Source organism: Oncorhynchus mykiss, chromosome 25 (genome assembly GCF_013265735.2).
Source record: "Oncorhynchus mykiss isolate Arlee chromosome 25, USDA_OmykA_1.1, whole genome shotgun sequence".
Classification (NCBI taxonomy): Eukaryota; Metazoa; Chordata; class Actinopteri; order Salmoniformes; family Salmonidae; genus Oncorhynchus; species Oncorhynchus mykiss.
In genome coordinates, this window is record NC_048589.1 from 44,329,220 (window position 1) to 44,356,191 (window position 26,972).

General features: G+C 49.2%; 2 protein-coding genes across 4 annotated transcripts in view; one reads left to right on the plus strand and one right to left on the minus strand.

Moving 5' to 3' along the window:
- LOC110505940 (probable N-acetyltransferase camello) overlaps positions 1–26,972 on the plus strand; it is a 669,337-nt gene that overhangs the window by 96,091 nt on the left and 546,274 nt on the right. The gene's annotated exons all lie outside the window — the stretch shown is intronic.
- Positions 2,569–26,972, minus strand: part of galnt16 (UDP-N-acetyl-alpha-D-galactosamine:polypeptide N-acetylgalactosaminyltransferase 16) — a 43,831-nt gene continuing 19,427 nt past the window's right edge. For 2 of the 3 annotated variants that reach the window (XM_036963115.1, XM_036963117.1), the window contains 11 exons: positions 26,189–26,254; positions 23,115–23,236; positions 18,352–18,439; positions 17,826–17,910; positions 16,815–16,918; positions 14,542–14,755; positions 13,337–13,429; positions 12,163–12,246; positions 4,597–4,726; positions 4,237–4,353; positions 2,569–2,841 (listed from right to left, as the gene is read on the minus strand). In XM_036963115.1, coding sequence (XP_036819010.1) covers positions 2,698–2,841; positions 4,237–4,353; positions 4,597–4,726; positions 12,163–12,246; positions 13,337–13,429; positions 14,542–14,755; positions 16,815–16,918; positions 17,826–17,910; positions 18,352–18,439; positions 23,115–23,236; positions 26,189–26,254 — 1,247 coding nt within the window. In that variant the 3' untranslated portion in view covers positions 2,569–2,697. The remainder of the gene's footprint in view (positions 2,842–4,236; positions 4,354–4,596; positions 4,727–12,162; positions 12,247–13,336; positions 13,430–14,541; positions 14,756–16,814; positions 16,919–17,825; positions 17,911–18,351; positions 18,440–23,114; positions 23,237–26,188; positions 26,255–26,972) is intronic. The other variant, XM_036963116.1, reaches the window with a different exon arrangement.

Below are 26,972 nucleotides of genomic sequence, written 5' to 3' on the forward strand. Positions count from 1 at the left end.
CCTGTAACTATTCCCCAGGCCGTTGCTGCAAACGAGAACGTGTTCTCAGTCAACTTACCTGGTAAAATCATTAAAAAGTATGATTACACTAGCCTGGGTACCAGTCTGTTTGTGCCATCATGCCACTCCTTTTTATGACAAGAAGTGGCACAAGCTGACTGGTACCCAGGCTATGATTCTGCATTAAAGAACTGGAAACAGATCATTATACCAACATTATTTATTTATCAAACAACATATAGGGTACTTTAACTTTACGCAAAATCCAAGCAGATTTTAGTTTTATAATATTTACATGACATCCCAAAGACAAAAACGAAACATTATTTGGGCAAAACAACAAATACCGTTCCTGAAAATGCTTTGACACTTTATTTTAAAAACAGCTATTCAGTGAAATATACACATTTTGCAATTTGTTGTCCGGCATTTATTGACAGACACTAAAATGTGAAATGTGCAAGAAACAGTTGAAGTTGGGAAAAGCTACAGTAGGAAGAAACCACAACATCCGAGAGGATGAAGACCTCTGACAGGTAACACCTGGTTCTGGTATTCACAGTAGGAGAGCAGATCTAGGATCAGGTCCCCCCAGGTCATTATGATCTAGGATCAGGTCTCCCAGGTCATTATGATCTAGGATCAGGTCTCCCCAGGTCATTATGATCTAGGATCAGGTCTCCCCAGGTCATTATGATCTAGGATCAGGTCTCCCAGGTCATTATGATCTAGGATCAGGTCTCCCAGGTCATTATGATCTAGGATCAGGTCTCCCAGGTCATTATGATCTAGGATCAGGTCTCCCAGGTCATTATGATCTAGGATCAGATCTCCCAGGTCATTATGATCTAGGATCAGGTCTCCCAGGTCATTATGATCTAGGATCAGGTCCCCCCAGGTCATTATGATCTAGGATCAGGTCCCCCCAGGTCATTATGATCTAGGATCAGGTCCCCCAGGTCATTATGATCTAGGATCAGGTCTCCCAGGTCATTATGATCTAGGATCAGGTCTCCCAGGTCATTATGATCTAGGATCAGGTCTCCCAGGTCATTATGATCTAGGATCAGGTCCCCCAGGTCATTATGATCTAGGATCAGGTCCCCCCAGGTCATTATGATCTAGGATCGGGTCTCCCAGGTCATTATGATCTAGGATCAGGTCCCCAGGTCATTATGATCTAGGATCAGGTCCCCCCAGGTCATTATGATCTAGGATCAGGTCTCCCAGGTCATTATGATCTAGGATCAGGTCTCCCAGGTCATTATGATCTAGGATCAGGTCTCCCAGGTCATTATGATCTAGGATCAAGTCCCCCCAGGTCATTATGATCTAGGATCAGGTCCCCCAGGTCATTATGATCTAGGATCAGGTCTCCCAGGTCATTATGATCTAGGATCAGGTCTCCCAGGTCATTATGATCTAGGATCAGGTCTCCCAGGTCATTATGATCTAGGATCAAGTCCCCCCAGGTCATTATGATCTAGGATCAGGTCCCCCAGGTCATTATGATCTAGGATCAGGTCTCCCAGGTCATTATGATCTAGGATCAGGTCCCCCCAGGTCATTATGATCTAGGATCAGGTCTCCCAGGTCATTATGATCTAGGATCAGGTCCCCCCAGGTCATTATGATCTAGGATCAGGTCCCTCAGGTCATTATGATCTAGGATCAGGTCTCCCAGGTCATTATGATCTAGGATCAGGTCCCCCCAGGTCATTATGATCTAGGATCAGGTCCCCCCAGGTCATTATGATCTAGGATCAGGTCTCCCAGGTCATTATGATCTAGGATCAGGTCTCCCAGGTCATTATGATCTAGGATCAGGTCTCCCAGGTCATTATGATCTAGGATCAGGTCCCCCAGGTCATTATGATCTAGGATCAGGTCCCCCAGGTCATTATGATCTAGGATCAGGTCTCCCAGGTCATTATGATCTAGGATCAGGTCCCCCAGGTCATTATGATCTAGGATCAGGTCCCCAGGTCATTATGATCTAGGATCAGGTCCCATATGTCATTATGATCTAGGATCAGGTCCCATATGTCATTATGATCTAGGATCAGGTCCCCCAGGTCATTATGATCTAGGATCAGGTCTCCCAGGTCATTATGATCTAGGATCAGGTCCCCCCAGGTCATTATGATCTAGGATCAGGTCTCCCAGGTCATTATGATCTAGGATCAGGTCCCCCAGGTCATTATGATCTAGGATCAGGTCCCTCAGGTCATTATGATCTAGGATCAGGTCCCCCAGGTCATTATGATCTTCTCCCCAGCCACCAGAGTTCCTCCTCTTCCTCCTCCTCTCCCCAGCCAGAGTTCCTCCTCCTCTTCCCCCTAGCCACCAGAGTTCCTCCTCTTCCTCCTCCTCCTCTCCCCAGCCACCAGAGTTCCTCCTCCTCCTCTTCCCAGCCACCAGAGTTCCTCCTCCTCCTCCTCCTCTTCTCCCCAGCCACCAGAGTTCCTCCTCTCCCTCCTCCTCTCCCCAGCCACCAGAGTTCCTCCTCCTCTTCCTCTTCCCCCTAGCCACCAGAGTTCCTCCTCTTCCTCCTCCTCCTCTCCCCAGCCACCAGAGTTCCTCCTCCTCCTCCTCCTCCTCTTCTCCCCAGCCACCAGAGTTCCTCCTCTCCCTCCTCCTCTCCCCAGCCACCAGAGTTCCTCCTACTCTTCTCTCCGGCCACCAGGTTTCAGGTAATCAGGTGATGAGTTGTGGCTCCCAGACCTGACTGGCCAGCTGGGGCCGACACTGAGTGATGGCAGGAGGGCCAACAGACAGCTGACTGTCAAGACACAGACCACTAACCACGTGCTGCAGGGTCGGCCCTTTTACCTTCCACTTCTACAGGAGGGGCAGAAAGATGGGCAGGGAGGGGTGAGAGGAGGGAGGGAGGGGTGAGAGGAGGGAGGGAGGGAGGGGGGAGGGAGGGGTGAGAGGAGGGAGGGAGGGGTGAGAGGAGGGAGGGAGGGGTGAGAGGGGGGAGGGAGGGGTGAGAGGGGGGAGGGAGGGGTGAGAGGAGGGAGGGGTGAGAGGAGGGAGGGAGGGGTGAGAGGGGGGAGGGAGGGGTGAGAGGGGGGAGGGAGGGGTGAGAGGGGGGAGGGAGGGGTGAGAGGAGGGAGGGAGGGGTGAGAGGAGGGAGGGAGGGGTGAGAGAAGGGAGGGAGGGGTGAGAGGAGGGAGGGAGGGGTGAGAGGAGGGAGGGAGGGGTGAGAGGGGGGAGGGAGGGGTGAGAGGGGGGAGGGAGGGGTGAGAGGGGGGAGGGAGGGGTGAGAGGAGGGAGGGAGGGGTGAGAGGAGGGAGGGAGGGAGGGGTGAGAGGAGGGAGGGAGGGAGGGGTGAGAGGAGGGAGGGAGGGGTGAGAGGAGGGAGGGAGGGGTGAGAGAAGGGAGAGGCATATGGCTTAGATAGGATCTCAACATTAACCTGACTGACATGTGGCTTTAGATAGGATCTCATCATTAACATGACTGACATATGGCTTGGATAGGATCTCAACATTAACATGACTGACATATGGCTTAGATAGGATCTCAACATTAACATGACTGACATATGGCTTAGATAGGATCTCAACATTAACCTGACTGACATATGGCTTAGATAGGATCTCATCATTAACATGACTGACATATGGCTTAGATAGGATCTCATCATTAACATGACTGACATATGGCTTTAGATAGAAATGTGATTCCCTTTGAGATCCTATGTAGCTGTGAGGCTAACCTCAGACCAGACCAGCATCCCAAATTGCACCCTATTCCCTATACAGTGCACTACTTTAGACCAGAGCCCTATGGAATCCTATTCCCTATATAGTGCACTACTTTAGACCAGAGCCCTATGGAACCCTATTCCCTATATAGTGCACTACTGTTGACCAGAGTTCAGTATTTAAACTTTATTTAACAAGTCAGACAAAAAGCTGCGAAAATTCGCATCATCCATAACAGGTTAAGAACAAATTCTTCTTTACAATGACGGCCTACCCCGGCCTTCCCCAGACGACGCTGGGCCAATTGTGCGCTGCCCTATGGGACTTCCAATCACGGCCGGTTGTGATACATTCTGGATTCCAACCAGGGTGTCTGTAGTGAAGCCTCTAGCACTGAGATGCAGTGCCTTAGACCGCTGCACCACTCGGGAGCCAGTATAATGGGAAGGCTGACGGGACCGTAGGGAGATGAGAGGCTGGTCCACGTCCCATACACACCTGTCTGTCTGTCTGACTGACTGACCTGTCTGGGCTCTTTCATGTTGCAGGGTTCCATCTTGACCTTTGACCCGGCAGTGAAAGCTGTGATGGCCAGACAGATGTCCTGCTGGCGTAGAAGAGGCTCCACCAGCTGCCACCTCTGTACAAGAGAGACAGAGACAGAGAGACAGAGAGAGAGAGAGAGAGAAAGAGAGAGATTGAGAGAGACAGAGAGAGAGAGAGAGACAGAGAGAGAGAGATAGACAGAGAGAGAGACAGAGAGATAGAGAGAGCGACACACACACAAATTATTATTATTGTTATTACACACACCAACACTCCCATAACCACTATATGTCCCTAGTGGTTACATATACATATCTCTCTGGGTGATGGTACTGACCTGTGACTGTGGCCTCATCGCTCCAGAGCCTCTACTACACTCTGCTAGGCCCAGGCTGTCTGAACCCAGGCTCTCCAGACACATCCCTCCCTGTCTCAACACACTGGACACTGCATCCCGCTCAGGGATCCTGGGAGACGCAAGCGGTGAGAGGGAGAGGTAAGAGAGGTGAGAGGGAGAGAGAGAGATGGGGGAAGGAAAAGGGAGAGAGAGAGAGAGAGAGAGAGAGAGAGAGAGAGAGAGAGAGAGAGATGGAGCTTTTTTGAATGGCTGGTTATTGAATACATGTATATTTGTAAACTTCTGCTGTTTGTATTGTTTTTACTGTGAGAGCTCGGGTGAGTAAGACTGCAAATATTTTCATTACACATGGTAAAATAAACGCTTAAAAAAAGAGAGACACAGGGTAAGGAAGCATGAGAGGAACATGAGGTCATGGAGAGAGAGGGGAACAGGAGGTCATGGAGAGAGAGGGGAACAGGAGGTCATGGAGAGAGAGAGGAACAGGAGGTAATGGAGAGAGAGAGGAACAGGAGGTAATGGAGAGAGAGAGGAACATGAGGTAATGGAGAGAGATGGGAACATGAGGTCATGGAGAGAGAGGGGAACAGGAGGTAATGGAGAGAGAGGGGAACAGGAGGTCATGGAGAGAGAGGGGAACAGGAGGTCATGGAGAGAGAGGGGAACAGGAGGTCATGGAGAGAGAGGGGAACAGGAGGTCATGGAGAGAGAGGGGAACAGGAGGTAATGGAGAGAGAGGGGAACAGGAGGTAATGGAGAGAGATGAACATGAGGTAATGGAGAGAGATGGGAACATGAGGTAATGGAGAGAGATGGGAACATGAGGTAATGGAGAGAGAGGGGAACATGAGGTAATGGAGAGAGAGATGAACATGAGGTAATGGAGAGAGATGGGAACATGAGGTAATGGAGAGAGAGGGGAACAGGAGGTAATGGAGAGAGAGGGGAACAGGAGGTCATGGAGAGAGAGGGGAACAGGAGGTAATGGAGAGAGAGAGGAACAGGAAGTAATGGAGAGAGAGGAACAGGAAGTAATGGAGAGAGAGGGGAACAGGAGGTAATGGAGAGAGAGGGGAACAGGAGTTAATGGAGAGAGAGGGGAACAGGAGGTAATGGAGAGAGAGGGGAACAGGAGGTAATGGAGAGAGAGGGGAACAGGAGGTAATGGAGAGAGAAGGGAACAGGAGGTAATGGGGAGAGAGGGGAACATGAGGTAATGGAGAGAGAGAGGAACAGGAGGTAATGGAGAGAGAGAGGAACATGAGGTAATGGAGAGAGAGGGGAACAGGAGGTAATGGAGAGAGAGAGAGAGGAACATGAGGTAATGAGAGAGAGAGAGAGAGGAACATGAGGGAATGGAGAGAGAGGGGAACAGGAGGTAATGGATAGAGAGGAACAGGAAGCAATGAAGAAAGAGGGGGACAGGAGGTAATGAGGAGATGGGAAAAGGAGGTAATGGAGAGAGAGGGGAACATGAGGTAATGGAGAGAGAGGGGAACATGAGGTAATGGAGAGAGAGAGGAACAGGAGGTAATGGAGAGAGCGAGAGGAACAGGAGGTAATGGAGAGAGAGAGGAACAGGAGGTAATGGAGAGAGAGAGAGGAACAGGAGGTAATGGAGAGAGAAAGAGGAACAGGAGGTCATGGAGAGAGAGGGGAACAGGAGGTCATGGAGAGAGAGGGGAACAGGAGGTCATGGAGAGAAAGAGGAACAGGAGGTAATGGAGAGAGAGAGGAACAGGAGGTAATGGAGAGAGAGAGGAACATGAGGTCATGGAGAGAGATGGGAACATGAGGTCATGGAGAGAGAGGGGAACAGGAGGTAATGGAGAGAGAGGGGAACAGGAGGTCATGGAGAGAGAGGGGAACAGGAGGTCATGGAGAGAGAGGGGAACAGGAGGTCATGGAGAGAGAGGGGAACAGGAGGTCATGGAGAGAGAGGGGAACAGGAGGTCATGGAGAGAGAGGGGAACAGGAGGTAATGGAGAGAGATGAACATGAGGTAATGGAGAGAGATGAACATGAGGTAATGGAGAGAGATGGGAACATGAGGTAATGGAGAGAGATGGGAACATGAGGTAATGGAGAGAGAGGGGAACATGAGGTAATGGAGAGAGAGATGAACATGAGGTAATGGAGAGAGATGGGAACATGAGGTAATGGAGAGAGAGGGGAACAGGAGGTAATGAGAGAGAGGGGAACAGGAGGTCATGGAGAGAGAGGGGAACAGGAGGTAATGGAGAGAGAGAGGAACAGGAAGTAATGGAGAGAGAGGAACAGGAAGTAATGGAGAGAGAGGGGAACAGGAGGTAATGGAGAGAGAGGGGAACAGGAGTTAATGGAGAGAGAGGGGAACAGGAGGTAATGGAGAGAGAGGGGAACAGGAGGTAATGGAGAGAGAGGGGAACAGGAGGTAATGGAGAGAGAAGGGAACAGGAGGTAATGGAGAGAGATGGGAACAGGAGGTAATGGAGAGAGAGGGGAACATGAGGTAATGGAGAGAGAGAGGAACAGGAGGTAATGGAGAGAGAGAGGAACAGGAGGTAATGGAGAGAGAGGGGAACAGGAGGTAATGGAGAGAGAGAGAGAGGAACATGAGGTAATGAGAGAGAGAGAGAGAGGAACATGAGGTAATGGAGAGAGAGGGGAACAGGAGGTAATGGATAGAGAGGAACAGGAAGCAATGAAGAAAGAGGGGGACAGGAGGTAATGAGGAGATGGGAAAAGGAGGTAATGGAGAGAGAGGGGAACATGAGGTAATGGAGAGAGGGGAACAGGAGGTAATGGAGAGAGAGGAACAGGAGGTAACGGAGAGAGAGGAACAGGAGGTAACGGATAGAGGGGAACAGGAGGTAATGAGAGAGAGAGAGGAACATGAGGTAATGGAGAGAGAGGGGAACATGAGGTAATGGAGAGAGAGGAACGGGAGGTAATAGAGAGAGAGGGGAACATGAGGTAATGGAGAGAGAGGGGAACAGGAGGTCATGGAGAGAGAGGGGAACAGGAGGTAATGGAGAGAGATGGGAACATGAGGTAATGGAGAGAGGGGAATGGGGTTCAGAGGTTGACAGTACTGTAACAGAGGTTGACAGTACTGTAACAGAGAGGTACAGGGGTTGACAGTACTGTAACAGAGAGGTACAGAGGTTGACAGTACTGTAACAGAGAGGTACAGAGGTTGACAGTACTGTAACAGAGAGGTACAGAGGTTGACAGTACTGTAACAGAGAGGTACAGGGGTTGACAGTACTGTAACAGAGAGGTTGACAGTACTGTAACAGAGAGGTACAGAGGTTGACAGTACTGTAACAGAGAGGTTGACAGTACTGTAACAGAGAGGTTCAGAGGTTGACAGTACTGTAACAGAGGTTCAGAGGTTAACAGTAATGTAACAGTGAGGTTCAGAGGTTGACAGTACTGTAACAGTGAGGTTCAGAGGTTGACAGTACTATAACAGAGGTTCAGAGGTTGACAGTACTATAACAGAGGTTCAGAGGTTGACAGTACTATAACAGAGGTTCAGAGGTTGACAGTACTGTAACAGAGGTTCAGAGGTTGACAGTACTGGAACAGAGGTTCAGAGGTTGACAGTACTGTAACAGAGGTTCAGAGGTTGACAGTACTGGAACAGAGGTTCAGAGGTTGACAGTACTGTAACAGTGGTTCAGAGGTTCAGAGGTTGACAGTACTGTAACAGTGAGGTTCAGAGGTTGACAGTACTATAACAGAGGTTCAGAGGTTGACAGTACTATAACAGAGGTTCAGAGGTTGACAGTACTGTAACAGAGGTTCAGAGGTTGACAGTACTGGAACAGAGGTTCAGAGGTTGACAGTACTGTAACAGAGGTTCAGAGGTTGACAGTACTGGAACAGAGGTTCAGAGGTTGACAGTACTGTAACAGTGGTTCAGAGGTTCAGAGGTTGACAGTACTATAACAGAGAGGTTCAGAGGTTAGCCTGGAGACATAAAGTGGAACAGTAGAATGCAGGTGAACCCAGTTCATATTTAACACGTTGATAATCGTCTACTGATCTACTGGTGAGGTGGCTATACTGTTATACAGAACAACTGGCTGGTTAGCCCGTAGTAGATACTGTGTGTCCCAAATCTCTCCTTTCTCCCGAAGTGTGCACTTGTTCACTTCCCTTCACTAAAGGAAATTACAGTTATATGGAAACTCCCTCTAGCCTATGCCTGCCCACCCATTCCAATGCTTTGACATTTGTAGGGAGTAGTGAACGAGTGTACACTTCAGGAGCAAGGAGAGGTTATTGGGGCCTCACCCAGAGACTCTCCTCTCTCCTCTCACCCAGAGACTCTCCCCTCTCACCCAGAGACTCTCCCCTCTCACCCAGAGACTCTCCCCTCTCACCCAGACTCTCCCCTCTCACCCAGACTCTCCCCTCTCACCCAGACTCTCCCCTCTCACCCAGACTCTCCCCTCTCACCCAGAGACTCTTTCCTCTCTCCTCTCACCCAGAGACTCTTTCCTCTCTCCTCTCACCCAGAGACTCTCCCCTCTCACCCAGAGACTCTCCCCTCTCACCCAGAGACTCTGGTTAGCCAGTAGAGAATCTCTCTAACCTGTCTGGTTAGCCAGTAGAGACTCTCTCTAACCTGTCTGGTTAGCCAGTAGAGACTCTCTCTAACCTGTCTGGTTAGCCAGTAGAGACTCTCCCCTCTCACCTGTCTGGTTAGCCAGTAGAGACCCTCCCCTCTCACCTGTCTGGTTAGCCATTAGAGACCCTCCCCTCTCACCTGTCTGGTTAGCCAGTAGAGACCCTCCCCTCTCACCTGTCTGGTTAGCCAGTAGAGACTCTTCCCCTCTCACCTGTCTGGTTAGCCAGTAGAGACCCTCCCCTCTCACCTGTCTGGTTAGCCAGTAGAGACTCTCCCCTCTCACCTGTCTGGTTAGCCAGTAGAGACCCTCCCCTCTCACCTGTCTGGTTAGCCAGTAGAGACTCTCCCCTCTCACCTGTCTGGTTAGCCAGTAGAGACTCTCCCCTCTCACCTGTCTGGTTAGCCAGTAGAGACTCTCCCCTCTCACCTGTCTGGTTAGCCAGTAGAGACCCTCCCCTCTCACCTGTCTGGGTAGCCAGTAGAGACCCTCCCCTCTCACCTGTCTGGTTAGCCAGTAGAGACTCTCCCCTCTCACCTGTCTGGTTAGCCAGTAGAGACTCTCCCCTCTCACCTGTCTGGTTAGCCAGTAGAGACTCTCCCCTCTCACCTGTCTGGTTAGCCAGTAGAGACCCTCCCCTCTCACCTGTCTGGTTAGCCAGTAGAGACTCTCCCCTCTCACCTGTCTGGTTAGCCAGTAGAGACTCTCCCCTCTCACCTGTCTGGTTAGCCAGTAGAGACTCTCCCCTCTCACCTGTCTGGTTAGCCAGTAGAGACTCTCCCCTCTCACCTGTCTGGTTAGCCTGTAGAGACTCTCCCCTCTCACCTGTCTGGTTAGCCAGTAGAGACTCTCCCCTCTCACCTGTCTGGTTAGCCAGTAGAGACTCTCCCCTCTCACCTGTCTGGTTAGCCAGTAGAGACTCTCCCCTCTCACCTGTCTGGTTAGCCAGTAGAGACTCTCCCCTCTCACCTGTCTGGTTAGCCAGTAGAGACTCTCCCCTCTCACCTGTCTGGTTAGCCAGTAGAGACTCTCCCCTCTCACCTGTCTGGTTAGCCAGTAGAGACCCTCTCCTCTCACCTGTCTGGTTAGCCAGTAGAGACCCTCTCCTCTCACCTGTCTGGTTAGCCAGTAGAGACCCTCCCCTCTCACCTGTCTGGTTAGCCAGTAGAGACCCTCCCCTCTCAACTGTCTGGTTAGCCAGTAGAGACTCTCCCCTCTCACCTGTCTGGTTAGCCAGTAGAGACTCTCCCCTCTCACCTGTCTGGTTAGCCAGTAGACACTCTCCCCTCTCACCTGTCTGGTTAGCCAGTAGAGACTCTCCCCTCTCACCTGTCTGGTTAGCCAGTAGAGACCCTCCCCTCTAACCTGTCTGGTTAGCCAGTAGAGACTCTCCCCTCTCACCTGTCTGGTTAGCCAGTAGAGACCCTCCCCTCTCACCTGTCTGGTTAGCCAGTAGAGACCCTCCCCTCTCACCTGTCTGGTTAGCCAGTAGAGACTCTCCCCTCTCACCTGTCTGGTTAGCCAGTAGAGACCCTCCCCTCTCACCTGTCTGGTTAGCCAGTAGAGACTCTCCCCTCTCACCTGTCTGGTTAGCCAGTAGAGACTCTCCCCTCTCACCTGTCTGGTTAGCCAGTAGAGACTCTCCCCTCTCACCTGTCTGGTTAGCCAGTAGAGACTCTCCCCTCTCACCTGTCTGGTTAGCCAGTAGAGACTCTCTCTAACCTGTCTGGTTAGCCAGTAGAGACCCTCCCCTCTCACCTGTCTGGTTAGCCAGTAGAGACCCTCCCCTCTAACCTGTCTGGTTAGCCAGTAGAGACTCTCCCCTCTCACCTGTCTGGTTAGCCAGTAGAGACCCTCCCCTCTCACCTGTCTGGTTAGCCAGTAGAGACCCTCCCCTCTAACCTGTCTGGTTAGCCAGTAGAGACTCTCCCCTCTCACCTGTCTGGTTAGCCAGTAGAGACTCTCCCCTCTCTGGTTAGCCAGTAGAGACTCTCCCCTCTCACCTGTCTGGTTAGCCAGTAGAGACTCTCCCCTGTCTGGTTAGCCAGTAGAGACTCTCCCCTCTCACCTGTCTGGTTAGCCAGTAGAGACTCTCCCCTCTCACCTGTCTGGTTAGCCAGTAGAGACTCTCCCCTCTCACCTGTCTGGTTAGCCAGTAGAGACTCTCCCCTCTCACCTGTCTGGTTAGCCAGTAGAGACTCTCTCTAACCTGTCTGGTTAGCCAGTAGAGACCCTCCTCTCTCACCTGTCTGGTTAGCCAGTAGAGACCCTCCCCTCTAACCTGTCTGGTTAGCCAGTAGAGACTCTCCCCTCTCACCTGTCTGGTTAGCCAGTAGAGACCATCCCCTCTCACCTGTCTGGTTAGCCAGTAGAGACCCTCCCCTCTAACCTGTCTGGTTAGCCAGTAGAGACTCTCCCCTCTCACCTGTCTGGTTAGCCAGTAGAGACCCTCCCCTCTCACCTGTCTGGTTAGCCAGTAGAGACTCTCCCCTCTCACCTGTCTGGTTAGCCAGTAGAGACTCTCCCCTCTCACCTGTCTGGTTAGCCAGTAGAGACCCTCCCCTCTCACCTGTCTGGTTAGCCATTAGAGACCCTCCCCTCTCACCTGTCTGGTTAGCCAGTAGAGACCCTCCCCTCTCACCTGTCTGGTTAGCCAGTAGAGACTCTCCCCTCTCACCTGTCTGGTTAGCCAGTAGAGACTCTCCCCTCTCACCTGTCTGGTTAGCCAGTAGAGACTCTCCCCTCTCACCTGTCTGGTTAGCCAGTAGAGACTCTCCCCTCTCACCTGTCTGGTTAGCCAGTAGAGACTCTCCCCTCTCACCTGTCTGGTTAGCCAGTAGAGACTCTCCCCTCTCACCTGTCTGGTTAGCCAGTAGAGACTCTCTCTAACCTGTCTGGTTAGCCAGTAGAGACTCTCTCCTCTCACCTTAGCTCAGGGTAAACGTTCTCCATATACCAATGGAAAGACTTGCAGTTCAGCTTGTGTCGTAGAGTCAGCCGGTCTGCAATGCTATAGGAAGGAATGAGCATGGAGAGGGAGAAGGGGAGGGGGAGAGGGGAGGGGGAGAGGGGAAAGGGAGAGGGGAGAGGAGAGAGGGGGAAGGGAGAGGGGGAAGGGGAGGGGGAAGGAGAGAGGGAGGAGGGGAGGGGGAAGGGAGAGGGAGAAGGGAGAGGGAGAAGGGGAGAGGGAGGAGGGGAGAGGGAGGAGGGGAGAGGGAGGAAGGGAAAGGGGAGAGGGGGAAGGGGATAGGGGAGAGGGGGAAGGGGGGAAAGGGGAGAAGAGGAAGGGGAAAGGGGGAAGGGAAAGGGTAGAGGGGAAGGGGAGAGGGGGAAGGGGAAAGGGGAAGGGGGAAGGGAAAGGGGAGAGGGGGAAGGGGGAAGGGAAAGGGGAGAGGAGGAAGGGGAAGTGAAGGGGGAGAGGGGGAAGGGGAAGTGAAGGGGGAAAGGGGGAAGGGGAAGTGAAGGGGGAGAGGGGGAAGGGGAAGTGAAGGGGGAGAGGGGGAAGGGAAAGGGGAGAGGGGGAAGGGGAAGTGAAGGGGGAGAGGGGGAAGGGGAAGTGAAGGGGGAGAGGGGAGATGGGGGAAGTGAAGGGGGAGAGGGGAGAGGGTGAAGGGGGAGAGGGGAGAGGGGGAAGGGAAAGGGAAGGGGGAGAGAGGGAAAGGGAAAGGGATGGGGGAAGGGGAAGGGGGGAGAGGGGGAAGGGAAAGGGGAGAGGGGAGAGGGAAAGGGAAGGGGGAGAGGAGGAAGGGGAGAGGGAAAGGGAAGGGGGGAGAGGGGAGAGGGGGAAGGGGGGGGGAGGGGAGAGGGGGAAGGGGAGGGGAGAGGGGAAGGGGAGAGGGGGAAAGGGGAGAGGGGGAAAGGGGAGAGGGGGAAAGGGGAGAGGGGGAAGGGGGAGAGGGGAGAGGGGAAGGGGGAAAGTGGAGAGGGGGAAGGGGAAAGGGGAGAGGGAAAGTGGAGAGGGGGAAGGGGGGAAGGGGAGAGGGAGAGAAAAATATGGCAGTTTTTCCATTTCCTGAAAAGATTCTGTTTTGGAGGTGGATTCATCCAACAGCAAATATATGAATAGTGTTGGTTAAAAGGTACCAGAGAGGACTACTAACCTGCCGAAAGCCTTGCCCTGCGCTGAGGGCCTTGCTGAGTAGTAGTACTGTTTATACTCATCCATCCACACCTCCGCTGCCCGACGCGTGTTCCTGACCACACACACACACACACACACACCTGGTTAGGTAGGATAATAACACAGCTCCGCTGTTCCTTCCTCTCTGTCATGACCCCAGACATTTCAGTTGTGTCGTAGCGCTGAACTCTCTCACCTGATCCACCCAAAGGTTTGAGGATTAGTTGACTAGTTGAATCAGGTATGCTAGTTCTGGAATAGTTCAAATACATGTCCCCGAGAGGAGGGTCCCCGAGAAGAGGTTAGAAACGGCTGGGATTCCCCGAGAAGACAGTTGGAATGGAGTCCCCGAGAAGATGTTTGGAATGGCTGGGAGTCCCCGAGAAGATGTTTGGAATGGAGTCCCCGAGAAGACGTTTGGAATGGAGTCCCCGAGAAGACGTTTGGAATGGAGTCCCCGAGAAGACAGTTGGAATGGAGTCCCCGAGAAGACGTTTGGAATGGAGTCCCCGAGAAGACTTTTGGAATGGAGTCCCCGAGAAGACGTTTGGAATGGAGTCCCCGAGAAGACGTTTGGAATGGAGTCCCCGAGAAGACGTTTGGAATGGAGTCCCCGAGAAGACGTTTGGAATGGAGTCCCCGAGAAGACGTTTGGAATGGAGTCCCCGAGAAGACGTTTGGAATGGAGTCCGCGAGAAGACGTTTGGAATGGAGTCCCCGAGAAGACGTTTGGAATGGAGTCCCCGAGAAGACGGTTGGAATGGAGTCCCCGAGAAGATGTTTGGAATGGAGTCCCCGAGAAGACGTTTGAAATGGAGTCCCCGAGAAGACGTTTGAAATGAAGTCCCCGAGAAGACTTTTGGAATGGAGTCCCCGAGAAGACGTTTGGAATGGAGTCCCCGAGAAGACGTTTGGAATGGAGTCCCCGAGAAGATGTTTGGAATGGCGTCCCCGAGAAGACGTTTTCGGAATGGAGTCCCCGAGAAGATGTTTTCGGAATGGAGTCCCCGAGAAGACGTTTTCGGAATGGAGTCCCCGAGAAGACGTTTTCGGAATGGCTAGGATTCCCGAAAATATTATTTTTATTTTTTTACAGGCAGGACTAGAGTGTGTGTCTATAGTTGTGTGTCTGTGTGTGTGCATCTGTAGAATGGATATCAGAGCGACCTAGCCAAGCTCACTTACTTGATGTATGTGAGAGCGTTGCCTTCTGGGAAGTCGTAGGGATGTCGCTTCCTGAAGACGTGTCCCACCCTACTGCAGGGCAGAATCTCCAGGCTCCCACCACACATCCACACCCTGAAGGACAGCTCTGAGGAGGGAGGGACACAGTATGTACAGGGAAACCCTAACAGAATCTCCAGGCTCCCACCACACATCCACACCCTGAAGGACAGCTCTGAGAGAGAGATGTATGAGTTAAGGTCATAGGTTAATATAGACATGTTTATATAGGGGAGATTAAAACCTACACACATCCACACAAAACAGTCTGGTCTTCATTATCCCAGTTAACCTGCTACAGAGCACACTGCAGCAGACACATAAGGTCAATCAATCACCAGCTGGTCCAATCACATCATCAATAACCAGCTGGTCCAGTCACATCATCAATAACCAGCTGGTCCAGTCACATCAATCACCAGCTGGTCCAGTCTTATAATCAATCACCAGCTGGTCCAGTCACATCATCAATCACCAGCTGGTCCAGTCACATCATCAATCACCAGCTGGTCCAATCACATCATCAGTCACCAGCTGGTCCAGTCACATCATCAATCACCAGCTGGTCCAATCACATCATCAATCACCAGCTGGTCCAATCACATCATCAGTCACCAGCTGGTCCAATCACATCATCAGTCACCAGCTGGTCCAGTCACATCATCAGTCACCAGCTGGTCCAGTCACATCATCAATCACCAGCTGGTCCAGTCACGTCATCAGTCACCAGCTGGTCCAGTCACATCATCAATCACCAGCTGGTCCAATCACGTCATCAATCACCAGCTGGTCCAGTCACATCATCAATCACCAGCTGGTCCAATCACATCATCAGTCACCAGCTGGTCCAATCACATCATCAGTCACCAGCTGGTCCAATCACATCATCAGTCACCAGCTGGTCCAATCACATCATCAGTCACCAGCTGGTCCAGTCACATCATCAATAACCAGCTGGTCCAATCACATCATCAATCACCAGCTGGTCCAATCACATCATCAGTCACCAGCTGGTCCAGTCACATCATCAATCACCAGCTGGTCCAATCACATCATCAATAACCAGCTGGTCCAATCACATCATCAGTCACCAGCTGGTCCAATCACATCATCAGTCACCAGCTGGTCCAGTCACATCATCAATCACCAGCTGGTCCAATCACATCATCAATCACCAGCTGGTCCAATCACATCATCAATCACCAGCTGTTCCAGTCACATCATCAATCACCAGCTGGTCCAGTCACACCAATCATCAGTCAGTTATATTCAATAGGTGGCGATAGTGTTTTAATGGTCTGCTGTCAAAACCTATCTAAGCCATATGTCAGTCAGGTTAATGTTGAGATCCTATCCAAGCCATATGTCAGTCAGGTTAATGTTGAGATCCTATCTAAGCCATATGTCAGTCATGTTAATGTTGAGATCATATCCAAGCCATATGTCAGTCATGTTAATGTTGAGATCCTATCTAAGCCATATGTCAGTCAGGTTAATGTTGAGATCCTATCTAAGCCATATGTCAGTCATGTTAATGTTGAGATCCTATCCAAGCCATATGTCAGTCATGTTAATGTTGAGATCCTATCTAAAGCCATATGTCAGTCAGGTTAATGTTGAGATCCTATCTAAAGCCATATGTCAGTCATGTTAATGTTGAGATCCTATCTAAAGCCATATGTCAGTCATGTTAATGTTGAGATCCTATCTAAAGCCATATGTCAGTCAGGTTAATGTTGAGATCCTATCTAAAGCCATATGTCAGTCATGTTAATGTTGAGATCCTATCTAAAGCCATATGTCAGTCATGTTAATGTTGAGATCCTATTTAAAGCCATATGTCAGTCATGTTAATGTTGAGATCCTATCTAAGCCATATGTCAGTCAGGTTAATGTTGAGATCCTATCTAAGCCATATGTCAGTCAGGTTAATGTTGAGATTCTATCTAAGCCATATGTCAGTCATGTTAATGTTGAGATCCTATCTAAAGCCATATGTCAGTCAGGTTAATGTTGAGATCCTATCTAAGCCATATGTCAGTCAGGTTAATGTTGAGATCCTATCTAAGCCATATGTCAGTCATGTTAATGTTGAGATCCTATCTAAAGCCATATGTCAGTCATGTTAATGTTGAGATCCTATCTAAAGCCATATGTCAGTCAGGTTAATGGGCCAGATGGTGTGTGTTCTCTCCTCCCCCTCCCCTCCCCCCCCTCCCCCCCAGTGATCTCACCAAAGTTCTCCCCTCCCCAGATGTCCATGTGAGTGTCGTACTGCCCCAGGTGGTTGAACCAGCTCTTGTCCATCACAAAGATCCCTCCTGCAATCACTGGAGTTCTGTAGCAGAGAACACAGGAGGACAGACTGTCTGATACACACAGGAGGACAGAGGACAGACTGCCTGATACACACAGGAGGACAGACTGCCTGATACACACAGGAGGACAGACTGCCTGATACACACAGGAGGACAGACTGTCTGATACACACAGGAGGACAGACTGTCTGATACACACAGGAGGACAGACTGCCTGATACACACAGGAGGACAGACTGCCTGATACACACAGGAGGACAGACTGTCTGATACACACAGGAGGACAGACTGCCTGATACACACAGGAGGACAGACTGCCTGATACACACAGGAGGACAGACTGCCTGATACACACAGGAGGACAGACTGTCTGATACACACAGGAGGACAGACTGTCTGATATACACAGGAGGACAGACTGTGTGATACACACAGGAGGACAGACTGTGTGATACACACAGGAGGACAGACTGTGTGATACACACAGGAGGACAGACTGTCTGATACACACAGATGACAGACTGTCTGATACACACAGAGGACAGACTGTCTGATACACACAGGAGGACAGACTGGAGGTAGTCTCAGATGTAGAACAAACATGGCGGACGAAGGAATCACGTCATCTTTACATCTGTCTATTCGTGATATTTTTTATCAGCAACATTCCACAACTTTTGCCTGAATGTGAAGAGACGGGGGAATAAGAAATTGGACCACATCAACACAACTACTGTAGCTACCTGATAGGCAGTGTGGAGACCACATCAACACAACTACTGTAGCTACCTGATAGGCAGTGTGGAGACCACATCAACACAACTACTGTAGCTACCTGATAGGCAGTGTGGAGACCACATCAACACAACTACTGTAGCTACCTGATAGGCAGTGTGGAGACCACATCAACACAACTACTGTAGCTACCTGATAGGCAGTGTGGGGTCATTCCTGGACATCTTCTGTTCGATGGGAATCTGCTCCCATTTAAAGTGTAGACTCCAGTCAAACCCTGAGAGACAGAGAGGGAGGGGGGGGGGGGGGGGGGGGAGCATTCCCACAAGAAAAATGGACAGTTTAGGCTTCAGTTTAGGGTTACAATTAAGGTTAGAATTTGGGTTAAGGGTTTGGGTTTAAGGGTATGGGGTTAGGTTTAGGGGTATGGGGTTAGGTTTAGGGGTATGGGGTTAGGTTTAGGGGTATGGGGTTAGGTTTAGGGGTATGGGGTTAGGTTTAGGGGTATGGGGTTAGGTTTAGGGGTATGGGGTTAGGTTTAGGGGTATGGGGTTAGGTTTAGGGGTATGGGGTTAGGTTTAGGGGTATGGGGTTAGGTTTAGGGGTATGGGGTTAAGGAAAATAGGATGTTGAATGGGAATCAATTGTTTGGTCTCCACAAGGATAGTAAAACTACCGAGTATGTGTGTGTGTGTGCTCATACAGTAATCCTACTGACCTCCCCTCAAGTCAGCTGAAGCTGCTAAGTAGGCAAAGTTATCCAGGCTGATGACATCGATGATGGGGCTGACCACCCGGGTACGGTCCTGGGGAGAGGAGAGACAGGCACAGTCACACACACACACAATCTCCAGCATCAACAATAATTACGTTGAAAACACAGTGTTTCTACCACACGAGGTTGGGTGGCACCTTAATTAGGGAAGAACATGCTCATAGTAATGTCTGGAACGGAGTCAACGGAATGGCATCAAACACATGGGAACCATGGAAACCATGTGTTTGATACCGTTCCACCCATTCCGCTCCAGTCATTACCACGAGCCCGTCCTCCCCTAGGGTGCCACCAAGCAACGGGCTCGTGTTAATGACTGGACCGGAGTAGGTGGAACGGTATCACACACATGGGAACCACCATGGTGCTGGAGATGTGTTGCCATTCCGTTGACTCCGTTCCAGACATTACTATGAGCCGTCCTCAGCAGCCTCCTCTCTGTTTTATAGTTCAAGAAGATAAATGTTTACAATTACATTCAGTGACACTGATGACATCATCGGGGCGGCAGGTTGTCTAGTGGTTAGAGTGTTGGACTAGTAACCGGAAGGTTGCAAATCCCCAAATACTCAGGCAGTATCTCTACCTGATAGTACCTGATCTAAGTGAAGAGAGAAGAGCATATGTTTCGCTGGGTACAGTATCTCTACCTGATAGTACCTGATCTAAGTGAAGAGAGAAGAGCATATGTTTCGCTGGGTACAGTATCTCTACCTGATAGTACCTGATATAAGTGATTGATAGTTGGTATTCAGCAGTCATAGTATTTATTTACTTTGAAGAAATACTAAATAGTGATTTGTCAGACAGCGGCTCTATAGAGATGATTATTAAATAAAGTCATCAAATAAAACTAAAGTAATATACACAACAACTGAAATAGGGTGTACTCTGTGTTGAACCCAGGGTGTACTCTGTGTTGAACCCAGGGTGTACTCTGTGTGTACTCTGTTGAACCCAGGGTGTACTCTGTGTTGAACCCAGGGTGTACTTTGTGTTGAACCCAGATTGAACCCAGGGTGTACTCTGTGTTCACTGTGTCAGGGAGTCAGGCAGTGTGGGGGAGGGGAGAGTAGAGCTTGAAACTGCACTCAGAGGGCTTTGGGAAGAGCCACTCTCAACAGCTTGAAACAATAATAATTGTATAGGGCTATTTCATGATCCACTCTCACAGTAGGAGGAGACGCTACATTTCCAAATGGATGGATGTCAACTTTTAAGCGCTCAATTCAGCCCAGGACTTTCTGCATGTCAGTTTGACCTCTCCAGCTTGCTGACAACATATGGACTGATTCATATTGACTTTCCAACGTCCTCGTTTTGAATTCCCACGACACAACCACTTAAAATGACACGACAACAGTTCAAATGGGGATCCACTGTCAGATAGTTTCTTATTTATAGAACAGATTCATGTGTTATCACTGGGCTTCATCTAATAGCACAAACAAATGACCCGGATTACAGTTGAGATAATATCAAAAATCTAATAAAAATCTCTATAAATTATGTTTGATTTGATTTAGTTCAATTCTTTAAAACATAGATTTTTGGTTGAGATGGAGACGTGAATCCAACATAGAAAATATTAATTTGTAGACAATTAAAGCCAGATTAAAGTGAAAAAAACTCACCAGAAGTGGGCGAGAGAAGAAAGCAGAGCGAAGCGGGTGGACAAGAAGGGACAGGCAGAGCAGTGACTGGCTAGCAGGATAGTCCATATATCCCAATCATCTTCGCTTATAGCGATGTTGTGTTTCCATAAAGTGGATGAATTGGTCTGATTTAGCATGGGAAGATAAAGCCTCAACCCATAGCTACCTATTCCAATTCAAATGAGCTAAAAAAAAAAAGTGAATAATAACATTTGCATTATTTTGTGTGACTACAGCGCGCCAGCAAACAAAAATAGAGAATAAATTATTCTAAGTGAGGCTTCAAAGCAGACAACTTGGTTAGGGTCATTATAATTCAAAACATTACAATTCTAAAATAACTCACACACCTCGTACGCTGGCTCCGACGGGACCATCTCCTTTAAATAAATACCAATAAATATCAGAACATTTCAAAATCAACCAGAGCTTGAAACCCCTCGGACTGTCACATTTATCAAATTGCATATTCCAGTTACTAATAAGCACGCAACCATTAATAAAAAATCTGTGTAAAAACTGTTAAATCCCCATGGATTGATGAGGAATTGAACAATTGTATAGTTGAGAGGGAAAAATGTATGTGTTATGGCTTTACACCCTCTGCTATATTGTGTATAAAGAGTTACTTGTCTAACAGAACACAGTGTTCTTTAATGGAAGCCTCTCCAACATAATCCAGGTAGAATCAGGAATTCCTCAAGGCAGCTGTTTAGGCCCCTTGCTTTTTTCAATCTTTACTAACGACATGCCACTGGCTTTGAGGAAAGATAGTGTGCCTATGTATATGGATGTCTCAACACTAAACACGTGAGCTACTACAGCGACTGAAATGACTGCAACACTTAACAAAGAGTTGCAGTTAGTTTCAGAATGGAACAAGTCCTAAATATTTAAAAAACTAAAAGCATTGTATTTGGGGAAAAAACTAAACTAATAATTGTAATAAATAAATGTGGAAATTGAGCAAGTTGAGGTGACTAAACTGCTTGGAGTAACCCTGGATTGTAAACTGTCAAAACATATTGATACAACAGTAGCTAAGATGGGGAGAAGTCTGTCCATAATAAAGAGCTGCTCTGCCTTAACAGCACTATCAACAAGGCAGGTCCTAGTTTCTACCTTCTTAACAGCACTATCAACAAGGCAGGTCCTAGTTTCTACCTTCTTAACAGCACTATCAACAAGGCAGGTCCTACAGGCCCTAGTTTCTATCTTCTTAACAACGCTATCAACAAGGCAGGTCCTAGTTTCTACCTTCTTAACAACACTATCAACAAGGCAGGTCCTAGTTTCTACCTTCTTAACAGCACTATCAACAAGGCAGGTCCTACAGGCCCTAGTTTCTACCTTCTTAACAACACTATCAACAAGGCAGGTCCTACAGGCCTTAGATTTGTCACACCTGGACTACTGTTCAGTCATGTGGTCAGGTACCACAAAAAGGGACTTAGGAAAATTGCAATTGGCTCAGAACAGGGCAGCACGGCTGGCCCTTGGATGTACACAGAGAGCAAACATTAATAATATGCATGTCAATCTCTCCTGGCTGAAAGTGGATTAAAATTAGATTTAAATGGATTTAAATACACCTTATGGAACAACGGGGACTGTGAAGAGACACAAATATAGAATCAGACACATACTGTACATACCCACACACACAATAACATACGCACTATACACACACACATGGATACACATGGATTTGTAGTGTAGATATGTGGTAGTGGTGGAGTAGGGGCCTGAGGGCACACAGTGTGTTGTGAAGTCTGTGAATGTATTGTAATGATTTTCGAATTGTATAAACTGCATTAATTTTGCTAGACCCCAGGAAGAGTAGCTGCTGCCTTGGCAGGAACTAATGGGGATCCATAATAAACCCCAGGAAGAGTAGCTGCTGCTTGGCAGGAACTAATGGGGATCCATAATAAACCCCAGGAAGAGTAGCTGCTGCCTTGGCAGGAACTAATGGGTATCCATAATAAACCCCAGGAAGAGTAGCTGCTGTCTTGGCAGGAACTAATGGGTATCCATAATAAACCCCAGGAAGAGTAGCTGCTGCCTTGGTAGGAACTAATGTGGATCCATAATAAACCCCAGGAAGAGTAGCTGCTGCCTTGGCAGGAACTAATGGGTATCCATAATACACCCCAGGAAGAGTAGCTGCTGCCTTGGTAGGAACTAATGTGGATCCATAATAAACCCCAGGAAGAGTAGCTGCTGCCTTGGCAGGAACTAATGGGGATCCATAATAAACCCCAGGAAGAGTAGCTGCTGCCTTGGCAGGAACTAATGGGTATCCATAATAAACCCCCAGGAAGAGTAGCTGCTGCCTCGGCAGGAACTAATGGGGATCCATAATAAACCCCAGGAAGAGTAGCTGCTGCCTTGGCAGGAACTAATGGGTATCCATAATAAACCCCCAGGAAGAGTAGCTGCTGCCTCAGCAGGAACTAATGGGGATCCATAATGGAGCACTGGAAACGCGTTTTCTGGAGTGATGAACCACGCTTCACCATCTGGCAGTCTGACGGACAAATCTGGGTTTGGTGGATACCAGGAGAACGCTACCTGCCACAATGCATAGTGCCAACTGTAAAGTTTGGTGGACGAGGAATAAGGGTCTGGGGCTGTTTTTCATGGTTTCGGGCCCCTTAGTTCCAGTGAAGGGAAATCTCAACGCTACAGCATACAATTACATTCTAGACGATTCTGTGCTTCCAACTTTGTGACAACTTTTTTTTTTTTTTTTTACCTTTATTTAACTAGGCAAGTCAGTTAAGAACAAATTCTTATTTAGCCTGGATTCCAAACAGGGTGTCTGTAGTGACACCTCTAGCACTGAGTTGCATTGCCTTAGACCACTGCGCCCGTCGGGAGCCCTAATGGACAGAGCAGATCAAGACTAAAGTCTCTAGTGAACGACAGAGGAAGACTTGAGTGTGAGTCATCAGGCAACATCTGTATCATGGACTGGAGCCAGGCAGAGAGTGTGTGTGTTTGAGTGTGCATGCATGTGAGTGAGTGAGTGAGTGAGTGAGTGCGTACTTCTTTGACCCTCTGTATCATGGGCTGTAGCCAGTCAGTGTTGACCTCACAGTGGCTGTCCAGGAAGGTCAGGATAGACGCAGAGGCCGAGTCTGCCCCTCGTACCCGGGACCGGATCAGTCCTAGGACACAGATAAGAGTACAGTATGAGCCTGAGAAAACAGCTAGCCAGACCTCTGCAGTGGCTGCCGATAGAGAACACCAAGGTGTCTAGTTGTAAAGCTGCTTCCTGAGAGTCGGGACGTTGAGGTCAGTAGCTTGGGGTCAGTAGCTCTAGGTACAGTAGCTTGGGGATAACTGTACCTAGAGCCATGTATGTAGATAGTTGGGACATTGAGGTTTCTTCATTATGATACATTGACACGACACTACAACCACAGATAGAATAATGAACCAGATATTTCACAGGACGTGTAAATGTGAAGCATCCGCATGGTGTTTCCACCCACTACCAAATATGGTAGTGAGAGGAAGCCCAGTGGCCGGCAGTGGGAGAAGATGGAAGGAGATGGATTTTGGACCGACATTCTGCACATTTTCTCATACTGTATACCACCCCAGTATACTGTATACCACCCCAGTATACTGTATACCACCCCATTATACCACCCCAGTATACTGTATACCACCCCAGTATACTGTATACCACCCCAGTATACTGTATACCACCCCATTATACCACCCCAGTATACTGTATACCACCCCATTATACCACCCCAGTATACTGTATACCACCCCAGTATACCACCCCAGTATACTGTATATCACCCCTGTATACCACCCCAGTATACTGTATATCACCCCTGTATACCACCCCAGTATACTGTATACCACCCCAGTATACTGTATACCACCCCAGTATACTGTATACCACCCCAGTATACTGTATACCACCCCAGTATACCACCCCAGTATACCACCCCAGTATACTGTATACCACCCCAGTATACTGTATACCACCCCATTATACCACCCCAGTATACTGTATACCACCCCAGTATACTGTATACCACCCCATTATACCACCCCAGTATACTGTATACCACCCCAGTATACTGTATACCACCCCAGTATACCACCCCAGTATACTGTATACCACCCCAGTATACTGTATACCACCCCAGTATACTGTATACCACCCCAGTATACCACCCCAGTATACCACCCCAGTATACCACCCCAGTATACCACCCCAGTATACTGTATACCACCCCAGTATACTGTATACCACCCCAGTATACTGAATACCACCCCAGTATACTGTATACCACCCAGTATACCACACCAGTATACTGTATACCACCCCAGTATACTGTATACCACCCCATTATACCACCCTAGTATACTGTATACCACCCCAGTATACTGTATACCACCCCAGTATACTGTATACCACCCCAGTATACCACCCCAGTATACTGTATACCACCCCAGTATACTGTATACCACCCCAGTATACTGTATACCACCCCAGTATACCACCCCAGTATACTGTATACCACCCCAGTATACTGTATACCACCCCAGTATACTGTATACCACCCCAGTATACCACACCAGTATACTGTATACCACCCCAGTATACTGTATACCACCCCATTATACCACCCTAGTATACTGTATACCACCCCAGTATACTGTATACCACCCCAGTATACTGTATACCACCCCAGTATACCACCCCAGTATACTGTATACCACCCCAGTATACTGTATACCACCCCAGTATACTGTATACCACCCCATTATACCACCCCAGTATACCACCCCAGTATACCACCCCAGTATACTGTATACCACCCCAGTATACTGTATACCACCCCAGTATACTGAATACCACCCCAGTATACTGTATACCACCCAGTATACCACACCAGTATACTGTATACCACCCCAGTATACTGTATACCACCCCATTATACCACCCTAGTATACTGTATACCACCCCAGTATACTGTATACCACCCCAGTATACTGTATACCACCCCAGTATACCACCCCAGTATACTGTATACCACCCCAGTATACTGTATACCACCCCAGTATACTGTATACCACCCCAGTATACTGTATACCACCCCAGTATACCACCCCAGTATACTGTATACCACCCCAGTATACTGTATACCACCCCATTATACCACCCCAGTATACTGTATACCACCCCAGTATACCACCCCAGTATACTGTATATCACCCCTGTATACCACCCCAGTATACTGTATACCACCCCAGTATACTGTATACCACCCCAGTATACTGTATACCACCCCAGTATACCACCCCAGTATACTGTATACCACCCCAGTATACTGTATACCACCCCAGTATACTGTATACCACCCCAGTATACCACACCAGTATACTGTATACCACCCCAGTATACTGTATACCACCCCAGTATACTGTATACCACCCCAGTATACTGTATACCACCCCAGTATACCACCCCAGTATACTGTATACCACCCCAGTATACTGTATACCACCCCATTATACCACCCCAGTATACTGTATACCACCCCAGTATACCACCCCAGTATACTGTATATCACCCCTGTATACCACCCCAGTATACTGTATACCACCCCAGTATACTGTATACCACCCCAGTATACTGTATACCACCCCAGTATACTGTATACCACCCCAGTATACCACCCCAGTATACTGTATACCACCCCAGTATACTGTATACCACCCCAGTATACTGTATACCACCCCAGTATACCACCCCAGTATACTGTATACCACCCCAGTATACTGTATACCACCCCATTATACCACCCCAGTATACTGTATACCACCCTAGGATACTGTATACCACCCCAGTATACTGTATACCACCCCAGTATACCACCCCAGTATACTGTATACCACCCCAGTATACTGTATATCACCCCATTATACTGTATACCACCCCAGGATACTGTATACCACCCCAGGATACTGTATACCACCCCAGGATACTGTATACCACCCCAGGATACTGTATACCACCCCAGGATACTGTATACCACCCCAGGATACTGTATACCACCCCAGCCTATGAGCAGCAGGCAGACACAACTCACCCTCTCGACGTCCGTTCCTCAGGCAGCGTACTTTAGGGATCTGAGAGAGCTGCTGACAGTCCTCAGCTGGAAAAGAGGAAGGTATGTCATGTCACAAATAACACACACACACACACGCACACAGACTCACACGCACACAGACTCACACGCACACAGACTCACACGCACACAGACTCAGACTCAGACACACAGACTCAGACTCACAGACTCAGACACACAGACTCAGACACACAGACTCAGACACACAGACTCAGACACACAGACTCAGACACACAGACTCAGACACACAGACTCAGACACACAGACATCTGTGATTGTGCATTTATTGTTTACAGATAAAATGACCAAAACCTAGGGATTATTATTATTATTTAGGTTTAGGAACAAGTCCTTGTTCCATCCACAATGCAATGCCAGATGATGGTCTCTGTCACGTCATACACCTGGCTGACTGGCTGGCTGACTGGCTGACTGACTGGCCGACTGACTGGCCGACTGACTGGCCGACTGACTGGCCGACTGACTGGCCGAGTGACTGGCCGACTGGCTGGCTGACTGGCCAACTGACTGGCTGGGTGACTGGCCGACTGACTGGCTGGCTGGCTGACTGGCCGGCTGGCTGACTGACTGGCTGAATGACTGGCTAGCTGGCTGACTGACTGGCCGACTGGCTGGCCGACTGACTGGCCGACTGACTGGCCGACTGACTGGCCGACTGACTGGCCGACTGACTGGCCGACTGACTGGCCGGCTGACTGGCCGACTGACTGACAGGCTGGCTGAC